At 49.6% G+C, this 20,309-nt stretch overlaps 1 protein-coding gene across 13 annotated transcripts in view; it reads right to left on the reverse strand.

The window, feature by feature from the left end:
- The window catches only part of CADPS (calcium dependent secretion activator), a 294,058-nt gene that overhangs the window by 126,178 nt on the left and 147,571 nt on the right, over nt 1-20,309 (reverse strand). For all 13 annotated transcript variants that reach the window (XM_064156993.1, XM_064156990.1, XM_064156994.1 and 10 more), the window contains exons 7-9: nt 11,318-11,429; nt 4,726-4,865; nt 774-840 (exon numbers count right to left, since the gene is read on the reverse strand). In XM_064156993.1, the coding sequence (XP_064013063.1) occupies nt 774-840; nt 4,726-4,865; nt 11,318-11,429 (319 nt within the window). The remainder of the gene's footprint in view (nt 1-773; nt 841-4,725; nt 4,866-11,317; nt 11,430-20,309) is intronic.

Raw genomic sequence — 20,309 nt, forward strand, 5'->3', positions numbered from 1 at the left:
TTCCAGTGCCTAACCACTCTCTCCATGAAAAACTTCTTCCTAATGCCCAATCTAAACCTACCCAGCCTCAGCTTGAGGCCATTCTCCCTTGTTCTGTCTCCAATTACCTGTAAGAAGAGACCAGCAGCAGCTTCTCCACAATGTCCCTTCAGGTAGTTGTAGACAGCAATGAGGTGGTCTCCTCTTTTTTAAACTAAATTGCATTAGCAAGTAACAAGCATGAAGTTTGCAGCTCTGGCTCAGAATTGTTTACTTCCCCTTTACACAGAATTAAATAATTAGAGAACTTGCATAGAGTTTATCCTGAACTACTACAGTTAATAAAAGATTCTACATACTATTGGTATTCATGGACATCAAACAAAAACCTGGCTGAGGATGGCATATTTCCCTTCTAACAGGAAAACTGTTGTGTGGAACTGTACATAGTGCAAACAGCTTCAAAAATAATGTTTAATATTTAAAGAAAAGTACTAGTCAAGGGTTTCATAGCTTCAGTAGATTTTATCATGTATTATTTACCTATTGGAGAATCTGAAACCTGCTTGATTCTATGATTCTATGATTCATGTGCACCAGGAAACTCATGGCTAGGGGTCTGCAGCTAGGATACCCTTGAGAAGACATACCCATTTAGAGAAGATCCAGGACTCAACAGACACCCTAGGCAGAACCACAGCTCAGCATCGATTACACAGCACTAACAGCAGCCAGAGGAAAGACCTAAATATTTCATCTTGTGATTTAAGATCACTTCTAGTTAAATCTGTTACCTGGACCAGGACAAAGAATCGTTTTTTCCATCGCTTCCAGACATTTTTACCAATGGCCCACAAATACCTAGGAGAACAGAAGAGGTGAGTTCAGCACACAAGTGAGGATATGTTCTTCTCTTGCTTTTCAGCATGCTTTCTTTATACCTAGAAAGTCAAGTTAATGCATAAGCAGGAATCATTGCAACTCTTAACCAAAGAAGCTTTCATGAATACCTTCACTTCTAGCCCAAACAACCTGCAAAGAAAGGGACACAAAAAGCTCCCACAGACAGTAATGCCACACATTAAGTGTCCTCTTTCATGAGTTGCTCTGAAATTAGAAGCCCTTTAGTGCCAGTTAACAGCAACAACATGGTGAGATAAGTGAAGAATATATTTATAAAGGAAGAATTAAGGGAGAGAAACCCCAAACACTGCATTAAACCTTCACAAAACCATTTGCCTGAGGTGAGATGTCAAACAGAGGGACACTTAGTGCATCAAAACCAGTATCCAGGTTCCCAGTATCCACTGGGCAGGACACCCCACTGAACAGCTTAAGACTAATTCCTAGACATTTCCTTGGCTACAGATACTGAAGCAAGCTCCCAGGTGACCTTCTTGTGGCCTTTAAGTATCTGAAGGAGGGCTACAAAAAAGCTAAGGAGGGACTTTTTAGGCTGTCAGGGAGTGACAGCGCTAGGGGGAATGGAGCAAAGCAGGAGGTCCCCACCTCCTGCTTTGCTCCATTCCCCCTAGCGCTGTCACTCCCTGGGAGTCAGACTGGACGTAGGGAGGAAGTTGTTGAGCAGGAGAGTGGTGAGAGGCTGGAATGGGTTGCCCAGGGAGGTGGTTGAGGCCCCATGGCTGGAGATGTTTAAGGCCAGGCTGGCTGAGGCTGTGTGCAGCCTGCTCTAGGGTAGGGTGTCCCTGGGCATGGCAGGGGAGTTGGAACTGGCTGCTCCTTGTGCTCCCTTCCAACCCTGACTGATTCTATGACTGTGATTTCTAAGGAGGAGGGAATTTACTGTTTTATACAATAGAAGAATGAACTTTAAAAGGTAAAGCCAAACCCAGCATTTAATCTATATGACAAAGTGGCCACTGTGACACTGTAATAGGAGCACTGGCAAGACCAGTGGAAACACCAGACTGAAAATAAACACCAGGACTCCATTCAGCATCACTATGTTTTATGCAGCATTTTAAGGAGCTCCTCCCCTATGAGGAGAGACGGAGGGAGTTGAGGCTGCTCAGTGTGGAGAGGAGAAGGCTCCCAGATGACTTTATTGTGGCCTTTCAGTATTTAAGGGGACCTACAAGAAAGCTGGGAAGGGACTTTTTAGGCTGTCAGGTAGTGATAGGACTGGGGGGAATGAAACAAAGCTAGAAATGAGTAGATTCAGACTGGACATTAGGAGGAAGTTCTTCACCATGAGGGTGGTGAGACCCTAGAACGGGTTGATGAGTGATCCAAACCATCTAATAATAGATCAAATCTAACAAAACACTGTGAAAATAAGAATGAAACAAAGTCACTTTTACAGCACTCAGGGAGGTGGTGGAAGCCTCATCCCTGGAGGTGTTAAAGGCCAGGCTGGATGAGGCTCTGGCCAGACTGATCTAGTGTGAGGTGTCCCTGCCCATGGCAGGGGAGTTGGAACAAGATGACCCTTGTGATCCCTTCCAACCCTGACTGATTCTATGATTCTATGATTACTTTGGTTCTAGCTCCATAAATAGAGAAATAAAATCCTTTTTGGTTACCTTAGGGGTTCCTTAGGCCAGAAGAGATCCAGCATAATCTAGGTGAGTGTTTAAGCCCCAAAACTCCCAGGTCATGCTAATGTGGGTGCTGAGCTCTTGGCTACATCAAGGACAGGGTAATAACTGTCCTTTTTTGCTACTGCTGCTAACACCACCAGAATGACCACCTCAGTTCTGATAGCAAGCTGGCATCACAAAGCACAGGGGTTTAAGCAGCCTCTTGCAAACCAGATGGTAATTGATGAAAGCCTAAGAAAACCCAGGACTGCTCAGGTCCATGGCTGTCAGTTGTGGTGAAGGAAATAAACCCCTGTCCTTTCTTGCTTTTGCTGCTTGTGATCATGGTGGAGAAACAAACCTCACACGTGGCTGCTATTGGCTCTGATCTCACCAGCAATGACAACAGGAGGAGGAGGAACTGAAGAAAAAAAGGATGAGTGATCCAAACCATCTAATAACAGACTGAATCTAACAAAACACTGTGAAAATAAGAATGAAACAAAGTCACTTTTACAGCACCAGAAAATGCACTGCAGAAAGACTTAATCAAAACAGTGACTTTCCTGGAGAGGTTCTATTTTTTTTACACCCTCAGCTCTGAAGAGCAGACAGAAAGAAGCTTGCCAGTGATGTTAGCTAGATCTACCCAAGGATGATTCCATTTGTACAGCACAAAGGTGAAAGCCCTCATGTTTGGAGGGCAGGAGTTAATTGTTTCACCTTCCAGATCTTCAGACCTACTCTTGGCAATGGCTTACACCAGGCAACTAGTATTGAAATGTAGTGATGATCTCTGTATCAATCATGATAACAATAATGGAGTCTATTTCAAGTGGAAGGTGCACTGTGCTTTCCCTTCTGAGAAGGCTTAGACTAACCAACTAGTGCTTAAGTATGTTTATCTCTCTATCAATAATGATAACCATAATTAAGTCCATTTCAAGTGGAAGGTGCACTGTGCTTTCCCTTCTGAGAAGGCTTAGACTAACCAACTAGTGCTTAAGTGTGTTTATCTCTGTATCAATAATGATAATCACAATGGAGTCTATTTCAAGTGGAAGGTGCACTGTGCTTTCCCTTCTGAGAAGGCAATAGAGGGAAGCACAGAGTAACTTAAGAAAAGACACCATTCTCAACAACAGTCAGGCAGCTCACCTAAGATTCCCTTAACCCAGCAATTTCCTGAGGAATACTGTTTGAAAGGTGAACTCTTTGGCTGCTGTGTGGTAAAAAGTCCATGCTTAGAACATCAAACTGTTGGAATGAGTCCAGAGGAGGCCACAAAGATGCTCAGAGGGCTGTAGCAGCTCTGCTTTGAGGACAGTATCACAGTATCACAGTATCATCAGGGTTGGAAGAGACCTCACAGATCATCAAGTCCAACCCTTTACCACAGAGCTCAAGGCCAGACCATGGCACCAAGTGCCACGTCCAGTCCTGCCTTGAACTGCCCCAGAGACGGCGACTCCACCACCTCCCCGGGCAGCCCATTCCAGTGTCCAATGACTCTCTCAGTGAAGAACTTTCTCCTCACCTCAAGCCTAACAGGCTACAAGAGTTGGGGCTCTGCAGCCTGCAGAAGAGAAGGCTTCAAGAAGACCTTGGAGTGGCCTTTCACTATCTGAAGGGGACCTACAAGAGGTCTGGGGAGAGACTACTGACAAGGTCTTATAATGACAGGATGAGGGGTAATGGGTTTAAACTGGAGGAGAGGAGGTTTAAACTAGATGAAGTTCTTTGCAGTGAGGGTGGTGAGACACTGGCACAGGTTGAGGGTGGTGAGACACTGGCACAGGTTGCCCAGGGAGGTTGTGGAGCACAGAAGCACCCAATGTGATCAAAGATCACATTGGGTGCTTCTGTGCTCCACAACCTCCCTGGAGGTGCTCATGGCCAGGTTGGCTGAGGCCTTGAGTGACCTGTTCTAGTGGGAGGTGTCCCTACCTATGGCAGGGGGTTGGAACTGGCTGAGCTTTGAGGTCCCTTCCAACCTAAACCCTTCTATGATTCTAATATGTAAAGTGCCTCATGGATGACTGAACTAACGCCAGTTTTGTATTTGTCTTTCTTTTAACCACCTGCAAACTTGAGAATAGAGTTTCTCTTCCAGGACCTTAAAAAAAAAAAAAAAAAGGCATTTCCTAATGTGCATTCAAAAGGGCAGATGGAGACTTCAAGAGTTAAGATGGAGACAAGCATTTACCCGGAGTGCTTCATGTTTTGAGGCTTGTCCATTCGCACAGCCAGCTTGATCTTCAGGTCTTGATCTGGGCAGTTTTTGGAAACAGTCATTTTGTGCCACTCTGATTGCTTTGGGCTGTTTGGAGTTGGGTGGAGAACAACCTGCAAATGGCAAAAGCAACAAAGTTAAAGGGAGGCTCTCAGAGAGTGACAGGACTGGGGGGGAATGGAGAGAAGCTGGAGGTGGGGAGATTGAGACTGGATGTGAGGAGGAAGTTCAGCAGGAGAGTGGTGAGAGGCTGGAATGGGTTGCCCAGGGAGGTGGTTGAGGCCCCATCCCTGGAGGTATTTAAGGCCAGGCTGGCTGAGGCTGTAGGCAGCCTGCTCTAGGGTAGGGTGTCCCTGACCATGGCAGGGGGGCTGGAACTAGATGCTCCTTGAGGTCCCTTCCAACTCTGACTGATTCTATGCTTCTAAATTAATTTAAGATTGCACTGTCCTGCAGTGTGATGAATCTCCTTTAAATCCATCAACCTTTCTGCAAACAAATGATTTCACTAATGGCAGTACAGACACAGTTCAAGAGCAGCAGCTATTTGATGTGCTGCTGTCACTCATTCATAGCTCAAGCGTGCTGTATGCTCCTGTCAAACTCCAGCCCAGATATAACCTTGTATTTCTCTGCTCTGCAACTTTACTGTTGAGTCAACAACCTAGGAGCTGTTCTCCACCAAAATACCCTTGATGCTATTATCTTTTGGTGAATGATTCAAACATTCATTTTATTGCCTACTCCAAAGCCTGAGGTTAACATCAGTGGAGTCTTGACTCACTCTTACTCATCAACATTACTTATCACAACTTTTATTGTATTAGACTAATGCCTTGTCTGCCAGGAATCTGATGCTGTATGGAATCATAGAATCAGCCAGGTTGGAAGAGACCTCCAAGCTCATGCAGCACAACCTAGCACCCAGCCCTATCCAGTCAACTAGACCATGGCACTAAGTGCCTGGTTGGAAGGGACCTCCAGAGGTCCAACCTCCCTGCAGGAACTGGGGATGGCCCCAAATAGATCAGCTGGCTCAGAGCCCCACCAAGCTTGATCTTGATTGTTTCCAGAGATGGGGCCTCCATCACTTCCCTGGACAACATCTTTGTGGTTTTCCACCCCCACAGTAAAAGAAACTTCTTCCTGATGTCCAGTCTATATCTACCCTCCTCTAGTTTCAAACCATTGCCCCTTGTCCTATTGCTACAAGCCCTTGTAAACAGTCCCTGCACAGCCTTTCCGTAGGCTCTAACTGAGCAACACCAACTGCATCACTCTTGCTACAAAATCCCACATTTGGAGTGAAACCTTCACATGGGACATTGTGGATGGACTCAAACTCTGACCAGCATCCAAGCCCCCCTCCCCGCTGCAAGGCAGGTCATGCAAGCACGTAGACTTGCAGTGAACCACATGTCTTGGTGAGGCAGCAGCCACGCAGGGTGTTTGGGATGCTCTCTGCTTTGATTTCTAACTCTTTGTCATCAAAGACTGCACAAACTTTGCTTAGTGTTGTTGTAGTTCTTGGCTCTTCCCCTCCTCGCTTTCAGCAGAGGAAGTCCATGGGAGCCTTGCCACTAGCTTCAATAGGGCCAGGATGTATTCCCATGCCTTCAGCTGCCCATCCACCAGCTCAGAGCTTGGGAGCATTTTCCAGCTCTCCCTTCAATAGAAGTGGCAAAAGCAGGAGTGCCGGCTGGCTGCCAGCTTCACGCTCGCAACAGAAAGTGGGCATTGTGCAAGCCTGGCAGAGCACAAAGCCACTTCCCACAGGGCAGCTGGGCATGGCCAGCTTTGTGTACAAAACCTGCTTCCCTCCTCACTCTGAGTACACAGGTTCATGCCCGCTCTGACAGCTAAACTGGGAGCTTAAGACGCTCCTGGTTTCATTGCCCCGCTAAAGAAGAAATCCTGATGCAGCCTGAGCAGCCACGCGTCACCCCCCGCCCGCTCTGGGCACACCAAGCAGCCCTTTGAAGCTTTGAGAGCACTGGTGGCCACGGGCCAGGGGACAGCACCGCCTGGCTCCCCCTGCTCACCACTGCTGGCACACCTCCTTCAGCCTGCAGAAGCTCGGAGCCAAGGGACAGCTTCCCACTGGACTGGGAATGAAAGCGCATTGGTGGGGCTGGCACATCAGCATCCCAGGGCAAGAGGAGTTGCTCTGGGGCCTGACATCTCTCTCACAACAACATGCACAGCTAATTGCTTCCCGAGACCAGCAAAGTCAGCACTGCTCACGGCTGGCCATGGAAACAAGACTTAGAAAAGCAAAGGGGTCTACACCCTGTGTAACCACTCGGGGGGAAAAAAGCTTTGGATGGCATCGCAGCTGGCTGGGTGAAAAGCTCTGCTGAGCATGCCTCCGTGGATAAAGGCAGGAGTGCCAGGCTGTCTGAGGGAGGAGGCTTGCTTATGATCATGGAATCACAGAATATATCCACTTGGAAGAGACCTCAAAGCTCATCTAGGCCAACCCTTCACTCAGCACTGAAAGGGTAACTTTGATGCCGTGCAGCAAAGCAATTGCAGGTCTTCAGGTGGAGCAGTGCAGCCCAGTGGGGTCATCTCTGCCACAACGGGAGCAGGACAGGAAGAGAATAAAGGAAAGTCCAGAGGCACTCTGCCTCTTCTGCAAGATTGAGAGGAGAAAAAAAGGCCTACACTCCTGTGCACACACATAAACTCCTGTGCACACACATAATCTCCTGTGCACACACATAAACTCCTGTGCACACACATAAACTCCTGTGCACACACACACACTCCTGTGCACACACATAATCTCCTGTGCACACACATAAACTCCTGTGCACACACACACACTCCTATGCACACACACACACTCCTGTGCACACACACACTCTGCTGTGCACACACACACTCCTGTGCACACACACACTCCTGTGCACAGAATACAGAACACAGAATTAGCCAGGTTGGAAAAGACCTCTAGGATCATCGAGTCCAACCTATCACCTAACACCTTCTAATTAACTAAACCCTGGCACTAAGTGCCTCATGCAGCCTCCTTTTAAACACCTCCAGGCTGCCCCCACCTCCCCACACACTCTCTTCTGTGCACACACACTCCTGTGCACACACATAAACTCTTGTGCACACACACTCTCTCCTGTGCGCACACACTCTGCTGTGCACACACACACTCTCTCCTGTGCACACACACTCTCTTCTGTGCACACACACACTCTCCTGTGCGCACACACACACTCCTGTGCACACACACTCTGCTGTGCACACACACTCTCTCCTGTGCACACACACTCTCTTCTGTGCACACACACACTCTGCTGTGCACACACACTCTCTCCTGTGCACACACACTCTGCTGTGCACACACACTCTGCTGTGCACACACACACTCTCCTGTGCGCACACACACACTCCTGTGCACACACACTCTGCTGTGCACACACACTCTCTCCTGTGCACACACACACTCTGCTGTGCACACACACTCTCTCCTGTGCACACACACTCTCTTCTGTGCACACACACACTCTGCTGTGCACACACACTCTCTCCTGTGCACACACACTCTGCTGTGCACACACACACTCTCCTGTGCGCACACACACACTCCTGTGCACACACACTCTGCTGTGCACACACACTCTCTCCTGTGCACACACACTCTCTTCTGTGCACACACACACTCTGCTGTGCACACACACTCTCTCCTGTGCACACACACTCTGCTGTGCACACACACACTCTCCTGTGCGCACACACACACTCCTGTGCACACACACTCTGCTGTGCACACACACTCTCTCCGGTGCACACACACTCTCTTCTGTGCACACACACACTCTGCTGTGCACACACACTCTCTCCTGTGCACACACACTCTCTTCTGTGCACACACACACTCTGCTGTGCACACACACTCTCTCCTGTGCACACACACACTCCTGTGCACACACACTCTGCTGTGCACACACACACACACACACACACTCTCCTGTACACACACACTCTGCTTTGCACACACACACACACTCTCCTGTGCACACACACTCTGCTGTGCACACACACACACACTCTCCTGTGCACACACACACTATTCTGTGCACACACACACACTCTTCTGTGCACACACACTCCTGTGCACACACACACTCTGCTGTGCACACACACTCTGCTGTGCACACACACACTCTCCTGCGCACACACACACTCTGCTGTGCACACACACTCTGCTGTGCACACACACACTCTGCTGTGCACACACACTCTGCTGTGCACACACACACTCTCCTGCGCACACACACACTCTGCTGTGCACACACACTCTGCTGTGCACACACACACACTCCTGTGCACACACACACTCTGCTGTGCACACACACTCTGCTGTGCATACACACACTCTCCTGTGCACACACACACTCTGCTGTGCAGACACACACTCTTCTGTGCACAAACACACTCTCCTGTGCACACACTCTCTCCTGTGCACACACATTCTTCTGTGCACACACACACACTCTCCTGTGCGCACACACACTCTCCTGTGCACACACTCTCTCCTGTGCACACACACTCTCCTGTGCACACACTCTCTCCTGTGCACACACACTCTCCTGTGCACACACACTCTCCTGTGCACACACTCTCTCCTGTGCACACACACTCTCTCCAATGCACACACACACTCTCCTGTGCACACACTCTCTCCTGTGCACACACTCTCTCCTGTGCACACACACTCTCTCCAATGCACACACACACTCTCCTGTGCACACACTCTCTCCTGTGCACACACTCTCTCCAATGCACACACACACTCTCTCCAATGCACACACACTCTCTCCTGTGCACACACACACTCTCCTGTGCACATACTCTCTCCTGTGCAGATGCACACTCTTTCCTGTGCAGACACCCTCTCTCCTGTGCAAAGGCACAGTACAGCATGGGGACAGCAGGAAATATAGCAACAGGATAGCTCACAACTGGAAATCCTGCACTTGGGCTTGCCACAGGACCAGTGGCTTTCTTGGCCATAGCCATAAAGGCAAGCTGAAGGGCAAGACGTGTTGCAGACAGAGCCCACCCTGCCCCTGGACATCGCTCAGGCCACACTGAGCTGTAACCTGGGAGCTGCCAAGCCTATGTGTTAAGATGCAGCCTTTCTTTACCCCCCATTGATCTCACAGGGCCTTTTCCATGCTGATCTCACACCTCTGAAGACCTGCAGAAGGCAGGACAGGAAGTTTGCTGTCACTTACACTTGAGGAAACACAAATGATAGAGCTGCAAAACATCCACAGAGACTAGCTGAAGCATCCCAAAGCCACAGAAATTGCTGTCCACAGATATTGTGGAGTTGTGGGCTGCAGGGAAGGAGGGCCAGCAGTCCCACGGTGCTGGTTTAGGGACAGAGATGAGGTGGTGTGAGAAATACATGTTTGATCCGATCAGTTCATGGCAAGAGGCCACAGACAGGGAGGAAGGGGGGTTTTGAGTGGAGCTGCACTCCTCCTTGCACAGCCATCACAAGAGTATACACTTGGCTTAAGATAACAGCAATAAATAATTAGAAACTAGAAAGGTTGCTGGAGGAGGGAGGCAGGTGGCAGAGACAGCCTTTGTGCATGAGCAAACTGAGGAAGAGTCATACAAAGAACACTACTAGTTTGGAGCTCATGGTAAGGACACTTGAGGAAGACCCCTTACTTCATCACTGAAAGACCACCAGAGGGACCACCGGATAAAAAGAGACATGTGTGGAAGAAACACCTCCCATTCTTAGAACTGATAAGGAAAACCCAACCTTTCCTTAGAATTAGTAATGAATCTGTAATAGAATAGGGCATAAAAAGAGCAAACTGAAGGCAAAGGCTGTGCATTAGGGTAGAGCAGAGCCTCCCCACGCACCCAGGCCTGTACACTGCTTGATTCCTGCAACTCTATTAAAGCCTTAACTTGCATGAATGCAAGTTTATGCCTGTTATTTATGACAGTGGGAAGGTTGGTTCTGTGGCCAGTACCCAGGAATCTGAGCTCTTTGCTATTACACCAGGGGTAATGAACCCTTGTGTCCAGCCCCATTGAAGCTGCCAGTTCGGCCACAATCCCCAGGACTCCAAGCCCTTTGCAGTGAGTACTGCAGTCAGTGCTTTCAAATGCTCAAGCCATACACCGGCTGCTCAGCAGATATGAGAGCAGCTTAGCACTCTCTTGCCAAACTTAAATCCCCTCTTTTTGCTTCAGCATAATCCCCCTTTCTGCCTCAGGAATGTCCATTTCCGTAAGCGACTTGTAAGGCTTTCCGGAGCGCCAGTGCGGCACAGAAGCTCTCTGCCTGTGCGGCGCAGGCACAGCCAGCTGAAATGCTGCCATCAGAAGCTCACAACAAAGCCAGCATGCGAGGTGCACTCCTCCCCAGCAGTGAGGAGCTTGCTTTTCTTCCCCCCTCCTGAAGCTTGGCAAAAAAGCAGAGCACGTTGTGCTCCAAAGATATTTCCATCCAGGAGAGATTTCTCTCCAAAAGCAGGGCCAGAAGGCAACGTTACTAAACTCAACACCTCCTTACCCTCCCAAGCTCCTTGTCCTCCAGAGCCAGCACTCCTGTGCTCTCCGTGAACAGCTTCACCTTCACTGCAGGCAGTGCGTGTGTCGTTGTGAAGTCTCCTTGGGTGCCCCAGCTGTGAAAACAAGGACAGAGATGTTCAGTGTGACACTGCTCAGCAGCGCTTCCACCTGGGCATGCAACGGTTAACTGAAAATGTCCTGCAGGCCTGGCACAAGCCAAGGCGGCTGGGCTGAGTGACAAGGGCATTCATTATCTTCCTTGGGAAGTGTGGGACAGATGTTTGGAAAACCCATGGTGGTTCTTCAGGGGAAAAAAAGAGCGTATTTGGGAGCAGCATGAAGCCAAATTGCAGAGAACTTTATTGTTTAGAAAGAACAATGTGTGTCCTGCAGCGATGGCCTGTGCAGTCGCAACAGAAGTTGAGCATCGAGGACAGCTGTGCCTAGGACATCTGTCATCAGTCATGCCTCTGCTTTTATCTCAGCTATAAACCCTTCTTTCCAGGCTCACAGTATCACAGTATCACCAAGGCTGGAAGAGACCTCATAGATCATCAAGTCCAACCCTTTACCACAGAGCTCAAGGCTAGACCATAGCACCAAGTGCCACGTCCAATCCTGCCTTGAACAGCTCACAGTGCTTTAACCTGGGTCCTCTTCTGAGTCCCAGCCCAGCCCTCTTGCCCATGGAGTAATCTGGAGTAATCTTAATTGGAACTGCAAAGCAAATCAGCTCCAGGGGGATGCGACAGTAGCGGGCAGGAAGTGGCCACTCCTCCAATTGCACACTGAACCAAGACTGCTGGTCATACCCATGAGCCATTCCCTGGATGGTCTCATAGAATCATAGAATCATAGAATCAACCAGGCTGGAAGAGACCTCCAAGATCATCCAGTCCAACCTATCACCCTGCCCTATCCAATCAACCAGACCATGGCACTAAGTGCCTCAGCCAGGCTTTGCTTGAAGACCCCCAGGGACGGTGCCTCCACCACCTCCCTGGGCAGCCCATTCCAATGCCAATCACTCTTTCTGTGAAGAACTTCTTCCTAATATCCAGCCTAGACCTCCCCTGGCACAACTTGAGACTGTGTCCCCTTGTTCTATTGGTGGTTACCTGGGAGAAGAGGCCACCCCCCACCTGGCTACAATCCCCCTTCAGGTAGTTGTAGACAGTAATAAGATCACCCCTGAGCCTCCTCTTCTCCATGAGCCTCCCCATGGCTCAGAAATGAGCACTAAGGAAGCTGAATGACCCACAGTACATGAAACTCCCTCTGACTTGCCTGTTTCTAGAGGACATCTTGAAGCTCCTGCAAGTGCAGGCTGCCTGAGTGTGCAGAGAACATGAACTCATTCCATGCGACACCTCGCAGCACAGGGTCCCAGTCCCAGTCTGCTGATGCCTATGGTCAAACTTGCTTTTTTAAGTCTTCCAAGGAGAACCCATCCCACAGCTGACCTTCCCCACCAGAGTGTGGGAATTGCAGCAGCACCGTAGGCTGCTGGAAGGAGGTTTGGCGATGGGCCTGACCACATCACGCTAGAGGTTTCTTCTCTCATCCCTGATATCTGGGGAAGCTTTGGGGACACAGCATCAGTCTAGCCACAGCTCACTGCACTCTGTTTCAGAGACTTTCCTTCTGGGCCCTTTTCCCATCTCAGAAAGCAGCATGTCACAGCTGGACCTGCTGCCTTGTGACATCCTTGAGTGCTCATCTGAGCTGCACTGCTGAGCATGCTCCTGGGGTTCTCTTAAAGATACCTGAATCTTACACAGCAGGTGTAAGGTCTCTTTTTGATTGAGAGAGATCACAGGGAAAATAAAGCCATGAAACACCAAATCTGTTCATCTTCCTGAGGACCATGCCTTTTAAACAGGCTCATCAGGAGCCTCCACAAGTGGTGCCTCTTGCACCTACATATCAAATGACCTCCGCTGAGGCTTTTGAGATAGAGGAAAACATTTTCCTCTGGCAAGCAGACACTGACTGAAGAGAGTCATGGAAGAAGAGTTAAAAGGAACTTGAACTGATGTCTATTTGCAAGCTTTAATCAGTTCTGAAAGTAGCATCTATACTAAGAGGTAAAAAGACTTGATGCCTTTATCTTTGAGACTTCACAGCTGTGTTTCAAGCTTTATTTCTACAACTTCAAAACCAAGAAACTTGTTAAAATAAAGCCAGACAGAAGCTTCCAGGCAGAACTAAGCAAAAGACTCCTAACATGCACTTGCTTTTGTTAGTAGAGAACAGCTTGGCCAAAGGCAAAGGGCAGAAAAAAGACCTGGGAAGAGTGCACTGTTGCACAGAGGATGCTCCTGAACATCTGATCCTGCAGAGGACCAGCATGAAACTAGTGGATAAAAGATTCTCTTTGGGTCTTTTTTCCCCTCTTTCTTTGTATTTTTTCTTTTAAATATAATTCATTGTGAGCTACACCTGCAGTCCTGTGTGCAGTTCTGGAGCCCCCAGCATGAGAAGGACATGGAACTGTTTGAGCCAGTCCAGAGGAGGCCACAAAGATGCTCAGAGGGCTGCAGCAGCTCTGCTATGAGGACAGGCTATGAAAGCTGGGGCTCTGCAGCTTGGAGAAGAGAAGGCTTCAGGAATACCTTATAGTAGCCTTCAAGTATCTGAAGGCTGGGGAGGGACTATTGAAAAGGTCTTGTAATGACAGGACAAAGGGGAATGGGTTTAAAGTGGCAGAGAGGAGACTCAAACTAGATGTTAGGAAAGGGTTCTTTGCAGTGAGGGTGGTGAGACACTGGCACAGATTGCCAGTTATGGGAGGTTATGGAGTACAGAAGCACCCAATGTGCAGCCTGCAGCAGAGGAGGCTCAGGGCAGACCTCATTGCTGTCTGCAACTACCTGAGGGGGGGCTGTAGCCAGGTGGGGTTGGGCTCTTCTCCCAGGCAACCAGCAGCAGAGCAGGGGGACACGGTCTCAAGTTGTTCTGGGGAAAGTGTGGGCTGGATGTTAGGAGGAAGTTGTTGGCGGAGAGAGTGATTGGCATTGGAATGAGCTGCCCAGGGAGGTGGTGGAGTTGCCATCCCTGGAGGTGTTCAGGTGGGGCCTGGCTGAGGCACTTGGTGCCATGGTCTGGTTGGCTGGCTGGGGCTGGGTGCTAGGTTGGACTGGATGATCTTCAGGGTCTCTTCCAACCTGCTTGATTCTATGATTCTATGATTCTATTCTATGTAGCCAGGTGGGGTTGGGCTCTGCTGCCAGGCAAGCAGCAACAGAACAAGGGGACACAGTCTCAAGCTGTGCTTGGGGAGGTCTAGGCTGGATGTTAGGAGGAAGTTGTTGTCAGAGAGAGTGATTGGCATTGGAATGGGCTGCCCAGGGAGGTGGTGGAGTCACCATCCCTGGAGGTGTTGAAACCAAGCCTGGCTGAGGCACTTAGTGCCATGGTCTGGTTGATTGTCTAGGGCTGGGTGCTAGGTTGGCCTGGATGATCTTGGAGGTCTCTTCCAACCTGGTTGATTCTATGACTCTATGTATGTAACTGCAAATATATTTTGTACATATGCTTGTATATTTAGCTTGCTGTAAAATATATCTTTATCTTACTTCCAAGACATTTGAGCTGATAAATTTTAGTTCTTTGGGAGGGGAGGGGTGGGTGGGTGTGGGAGGGAAGTTCCTAAACTCACCACACAGCCTTATTTGCTAATTGCAGCTTCAAGTCACAGGTTATGTTTTCTCTCTTAAAATCCCTGCATTGTCACAAGCAGGGAAATCAGGAGGATAATCTTGCTTTGGGCAAGAGGCAAAAGTAAGAACATATCTAACTTTAGGCTGTGTATTTTGACAGCATCTGCTTTATAGAACTCATATCTCTGTTTACTATTAAAAAGCTCTTATTTGCTGAAGCATTCCCAGACCATATGTTATCAACAAATGTTACTCACCAAATACAAACAGTAATTTTCATTAGGTTTCCTTCATGGGAACAACACTAACCACAAAGGGAATAAACGTTTCAAATGGCAGCAAACATACACAGCCAACCCTTGCACCATGCCCGTGGTGCTTATGCCCCCATACCCCCCAAAAGACCTGAAAAGATCCATGCCAACAAAGGCAACCTTCAGAAGTTGGGGTTTGTGCAGGTTGAAGCCTGCAGTGATGTCATTAGTTGCCATAGTGATGCTCAGCATAAGGCCATAATTCCTGGCACTGAGGCATCATTTGTATTCAATCTCAGTACACACTTTATCTGGGCTGTGTATTAAATTATTGCTGAGAACATTAGCTCTGGACAGCAGCTTGGTACTGGGACCTTCTGAAAGGCTAACGGTGTAAAGCTGCCACTTCCACTGTTAGTAATGAAGGAAGTCATCACTGCAGGAGTTTGTTTGTTGGGAAAGTGCCTTTGGACCCATTCTGGACAAAATCTTCTCATGAAGTAGCCATCCTTTCTTGTCAGAGCTCACACTGATGCCTCAAAGCAACAACGCATCTGCCAACAGCGACAAACAGTATGCCAGTGGCATCCTGGGCTGGCTCAGGAGCAGTGTGGCCAGCAGGACAAGGGAAGTTCTTCTGCCCCTGTGCTCAGCACTGCTCAGGCCACCCCTTGAGTGCTGTGTCCAGTTCTGGGCTCCTCCATTCAAGAGAGATGTTGAGGTGCTGGAAGGTGTCCAGAGAACAGCAGCAAGGCTGGGGAGGGGCCTGGAGCACAGCCCTGTGAGGAGAGGCTGAGGGAGCTGGGGGTGTGCAGCCTGCAGAAGAGGAGGCTCAGGGCAGACCTCATTGCTCTCTACAACTACCTGCAGGGAGGTTGTAGCCAGGTGGGGTTGGGCTCTGCTGCCAGGCAAGCAGCGACAGAACAAGGGGACACAGTCTCAAGTTGTGCCAGGGCAGGTCTAGGCTGGATGTTAGGAGGAAGTTGTTGGCAGAGAGAGTGATTGGCACTGGAATGGGCTGCCCAGGGAGGTGGTGGAGTCACCACCCCTAGAGGTGCTCAAGTAAAGCCTGGGTGAGGCACTTAGTGCCATGGTCTGGTTGATTGGCTAGGGCTGGGTGCTAGGTTGGGCTGGATGATCTTGGAGGTCTCTTCCAGCCTGGTTGAGTCTATGGTTCTATAGTGTTCTGGCCAAAGAAGAAACACACACTTATACATGCAGTCACAGACAAGTACACCAGCAGAAAACTCCTGACAGTGCTTTCTCAGTTCAGACTGTAATAACTATCTGAACCCCACATGAATCCAACAGCCCATCACTTATTGTCCAGTGCATCCCAAAGCCTGGAACTAAACAAGAAGTGCTGTTGTGCCTCAGGACTTTGTTAGAATTACGGCATCTCTGCTGTTTCAGTGATAGCAGTAGGAGCTACTTGCAACTCCAGAGTTTCTACTTTGGCTTGAAACTCAAGATGAACCTTCTGGCTGCAAAGAGCCAGAGGATGAGATATTCCCCAGGTGCTGGTGACAAATGCTGTGTCCTTGTTTTACCTTTCCCAAGTTAAATAAGCAGAACATCACTGCAGACTCTGTGCCCACACATTCATCTAAAGCTGCCAACAGTTACTAACCAAACAGCCTGCAGCACTGAGAGCTTTTTCTCAATGAGCATGAAAGGACACATACCCAGAGGGCATGAGTAAACAACGTGCAACAAAAGTCAGCCCTGTCTTGCACTACCTCCATGGGTTCATCTAACATGGAGCACTTGAAGCCTTACCTATCTGATTTCAGGAGCATTTGGGAGCTCTCACAGGCACTGTCCTTACTGGCACATGGAGGGCAAGTGGCACCATTGGTAGCAGTCTGCTGTCAGCTGCTTCAAACAGCATGTTGGTGATCACCTGGCAAACCTTCAGGTTGATGCTACTCAGTCCTTGGCAATTTGCAGACAAAGCAAGAAGACCACCTGGGCTCCTTGCCTTGTTGCTGTGGGAAAAGTGATCTTTTCCTGCCATGAGATCACTGCAGAAGCAACTGTCTTCATTCTAGGGATGTGGAGTGCTTTACATCCTGTGTGTCTTGTGGCCAAGAGGGCCAATGGGATCCTGGGGTGCATTAAGAAGAGTGTGTCCAGCCGATTGAGAGAGGTTCTCCTCCCCCTCTACTTTGCCCTGCTGAGACCTCATCTTGAGTACTGCCTTCAGTTTTGGGCTCCCCAGTTGAAGAGGGACAGGGATCTGCTGGAGAGGGTCCAGCAGAGAGCTACGAGGATGATTAGGGGATTGGAGCACTGCCTGATGAGAGGAGGCTGAGGGACCTGGGGCTGCTTAGTCTGGAGAAGACTGAGAGGGGATTTAATCAATGTCTGGTTGATTGGCTAGGGCTGGGTGATTGGATGATCTCGGAGGTCTCTTCCAATCTGGTTGATTCTATGAGAATGCATTCAACTCTCTCAAGTACTGTGGTCTCCAGCAAGTGTCCTTAGCCACTGACTAATCTGAAGCAGTAACCCTGCCTTCATCATTGCCCCTGTAACTTGATCAAGCCAGAACATCAATGTCTGTGAGTCCTATAAATAATGAACAAGTGTAACTGAATTATACTGCTGGGCCATGAATCAGCCCTGCTAACCAGCTCAGCCTGTCAGCAGGCTAACATGGGAGCAGCTGGAGAGTGATGTGCTTTAGACAGGGTTGACATTTAAACATGATCTATGACCAGTTCTCATGGGCTTCCAAACTGCCAGAGGACAGCTTTTCTCCTGCTCCAGACAGATTTACTGAAGTGGGTTTGCTTGCCAGCTTGCATCAGATAACCATGAAAACCACCAGAAAATGGAAGCAAAACTGTCTGTAAAGGGAGAGCTGTGACCTGCCCTTGGTGGGTTTGCTCCAGTGTGCATTATGCTCAACACATGCAGCAGCATCCTCCTCTGTGTGGGAGGTGCTGCCCTTCTGCCTCATCCCCACAAGTCTACTGCTTAAGTAAAAAAGTCCTCCAAAGAGAGGCTGAGGGAGCTGGGGGTGTGCAGCCTGCAGAAGAGGAGGCTCAGGGCAGAGCTCATTGCTGTCTACAGCTGCCTGAGGGGAGGCTGTAGCCAGGTGGGGTTGGTCTCTTCTGCCAGGCAACCAGCAACAGAAGAAGGGGACACAGTCTCGAGCTGTGCCAGGGCAGGTCTAGGCTGGGTGTTAGGAGGAAGTTGTTGACAGAGAGAGTGATTGACATTGGAATGGGCTGCCCAGGGAGGTGGTGGAGTCACTGTGCCTGGAGGTGTTGAAGCAAAGCCTGGCTGGGGCACTTAGTGCCATCGTCTGGTTGATTGGCCAGGGCTGGGTGCTAGGTTGGCCTGGATGAGCTTGGAGGTCTCTTGCAACCTGCTTGATTCTGTGATTCTTATCTTCCTGATCCCTATTCCTAAAATAAAGCTCAGAGGGGGAAGCAGCCAGGCACTTGCAAAAGCAGCAGACACCCAGTTAATAACCTTAGGGCCAAAGTGTTTCCCCTTCCCAGAGACCTATGATTCTATGATTCTGTGATTCCTGCACGTTGATCAGATCTGCACTAATTTGTCAAGCCATCTGCCTCTTGTCCTTTGTTAAATGTAACAGAATCAGCAGCAGTGCTGCCTCCTCCCGGGCCAGGAGCATGTCTTTGGAATGCAGAACATGTCATGCAGCTGGCTCCATCCCCACAGGGGCACAGCCACCTCACCCAGCACCCAGTGCATCTGTCTTCCTGCAGCAGCCAGGTGGCTGCATACAGAGTATCACAGAGTGGTAAGGGCTGGGAGGAACCTCTGGAGAACATCTCATCCTTCCCCTGCTAAAGCAAAGTCACCTAGAGCTGGCAGCTCAGCTGTCCTTGGGAGCACTGAACTGGCATTGTGACAGCACAGATGTGCCCACAGTGTGTGGTGGTGGCAGGTGCTCACATCTGCACCAGCTGGATCATAAAGTCACAGTAAAAAGGAATAGGGCATCCCAGAGCCTTTGGGAAACGTGCCTTTTTGTGCAGCTCTCACGGGTGGTGGCAACAGGTAGCAGGGTCTGGGTTTGTGCCTTTGGTTTCTGAAAAACCCCAAAGGCAACAGGAGAGTTCAGGCCTTTTCCTGGCTTTCCAAGAGAGGCCCCAGATGGTTCACACAGCTGGAGACCCACGGTATGCAGGTCCACACACAAATATGTTTCAGTGGTTCACTGGTGGCTAACAAGTTGTCCATGGCACTGGCATGGGGCATTATGAAGACTGTGTCTAGAAGATGGAGAGAGGTTCTCCTCTCCCTCTACTTTGCCCTGCTGAGACCTCATCTTGTGGACTGTGCTCAGTTTTGGGCTCCCCAGTTGAACAGGGACAGGGATCTGCTGGAGAGGGTCCAGTGGAGGGCCATGAGGATGATGAAGGGACAGGAGGGCATGGCTGATGAGGAGAGGCTGAGGGACCTGGGGCTGCTTAGTCTGGAGAAGAGAAGACTGAGAGGGGATCTAATAAATGTTTATAAACATCTGCAGGTTGGGGGTCAGTAGTGGGGGACAGGCTGCCTGTCCACAGTTCCTGGGGTGCATTAAGAAGAGTGTCCTGCAGATCAAGCGAGGTTCTCCTCTGCCCTGGTGAGACCTCGCCTTGAGTACTGCCTTCAGTTTGCGGCTCCCCAGTTGAAGAGGGACAGGGATCTGCTGGAGAGAGTCCAAGGGAGGGCTAGGAGGATGATGAGGGGACTGGAGCACTGCCTGATGAGGGAGGCTGAGGGATCTGGGGCTGCTTAGTCTGGAGAAGAGAAAACTGAGAGGGGATTTAATCAATGTTTATAACTACCTGAGTGCTGGGGGTCAGGAGCAGGGGGACAGGCTCTGCTCACTGCTCCCTGGGATAGCACAAGGAGCAATGGGTGGAAGCTGCACCACAGGAGGTTCCAGCTCAACACAAGGGGGAACTTCTTGACTGGAAGGGTCCCAGAGCCCTGGCACAGGCTGCCCAGAGAGTTTGTGGAGTCTCTTTCTCTGGAGCCTTTCTGTGCCTGTCTGGATGTGTTCCTGTGTGACCTGAGCTAGATTGTGTGGTCCTGCTCTGGCAGGGGT

This window comes from Pogoniulus pusillus, chromosome 16, assembly GCF_015220805.1.
Source record: "Pogoniulus pusillus isolate bPogPus1 chromosome 16, bPogPus1.pri, whole genome shotgun sequence".
In the NCBI taxonomy this organism is placed as follows: Eukaryota; Metazoa; Chordata; class Aves; order Piciformes; family Lybiidae; genus Pogoniulus; species Pogoniulus pusillus.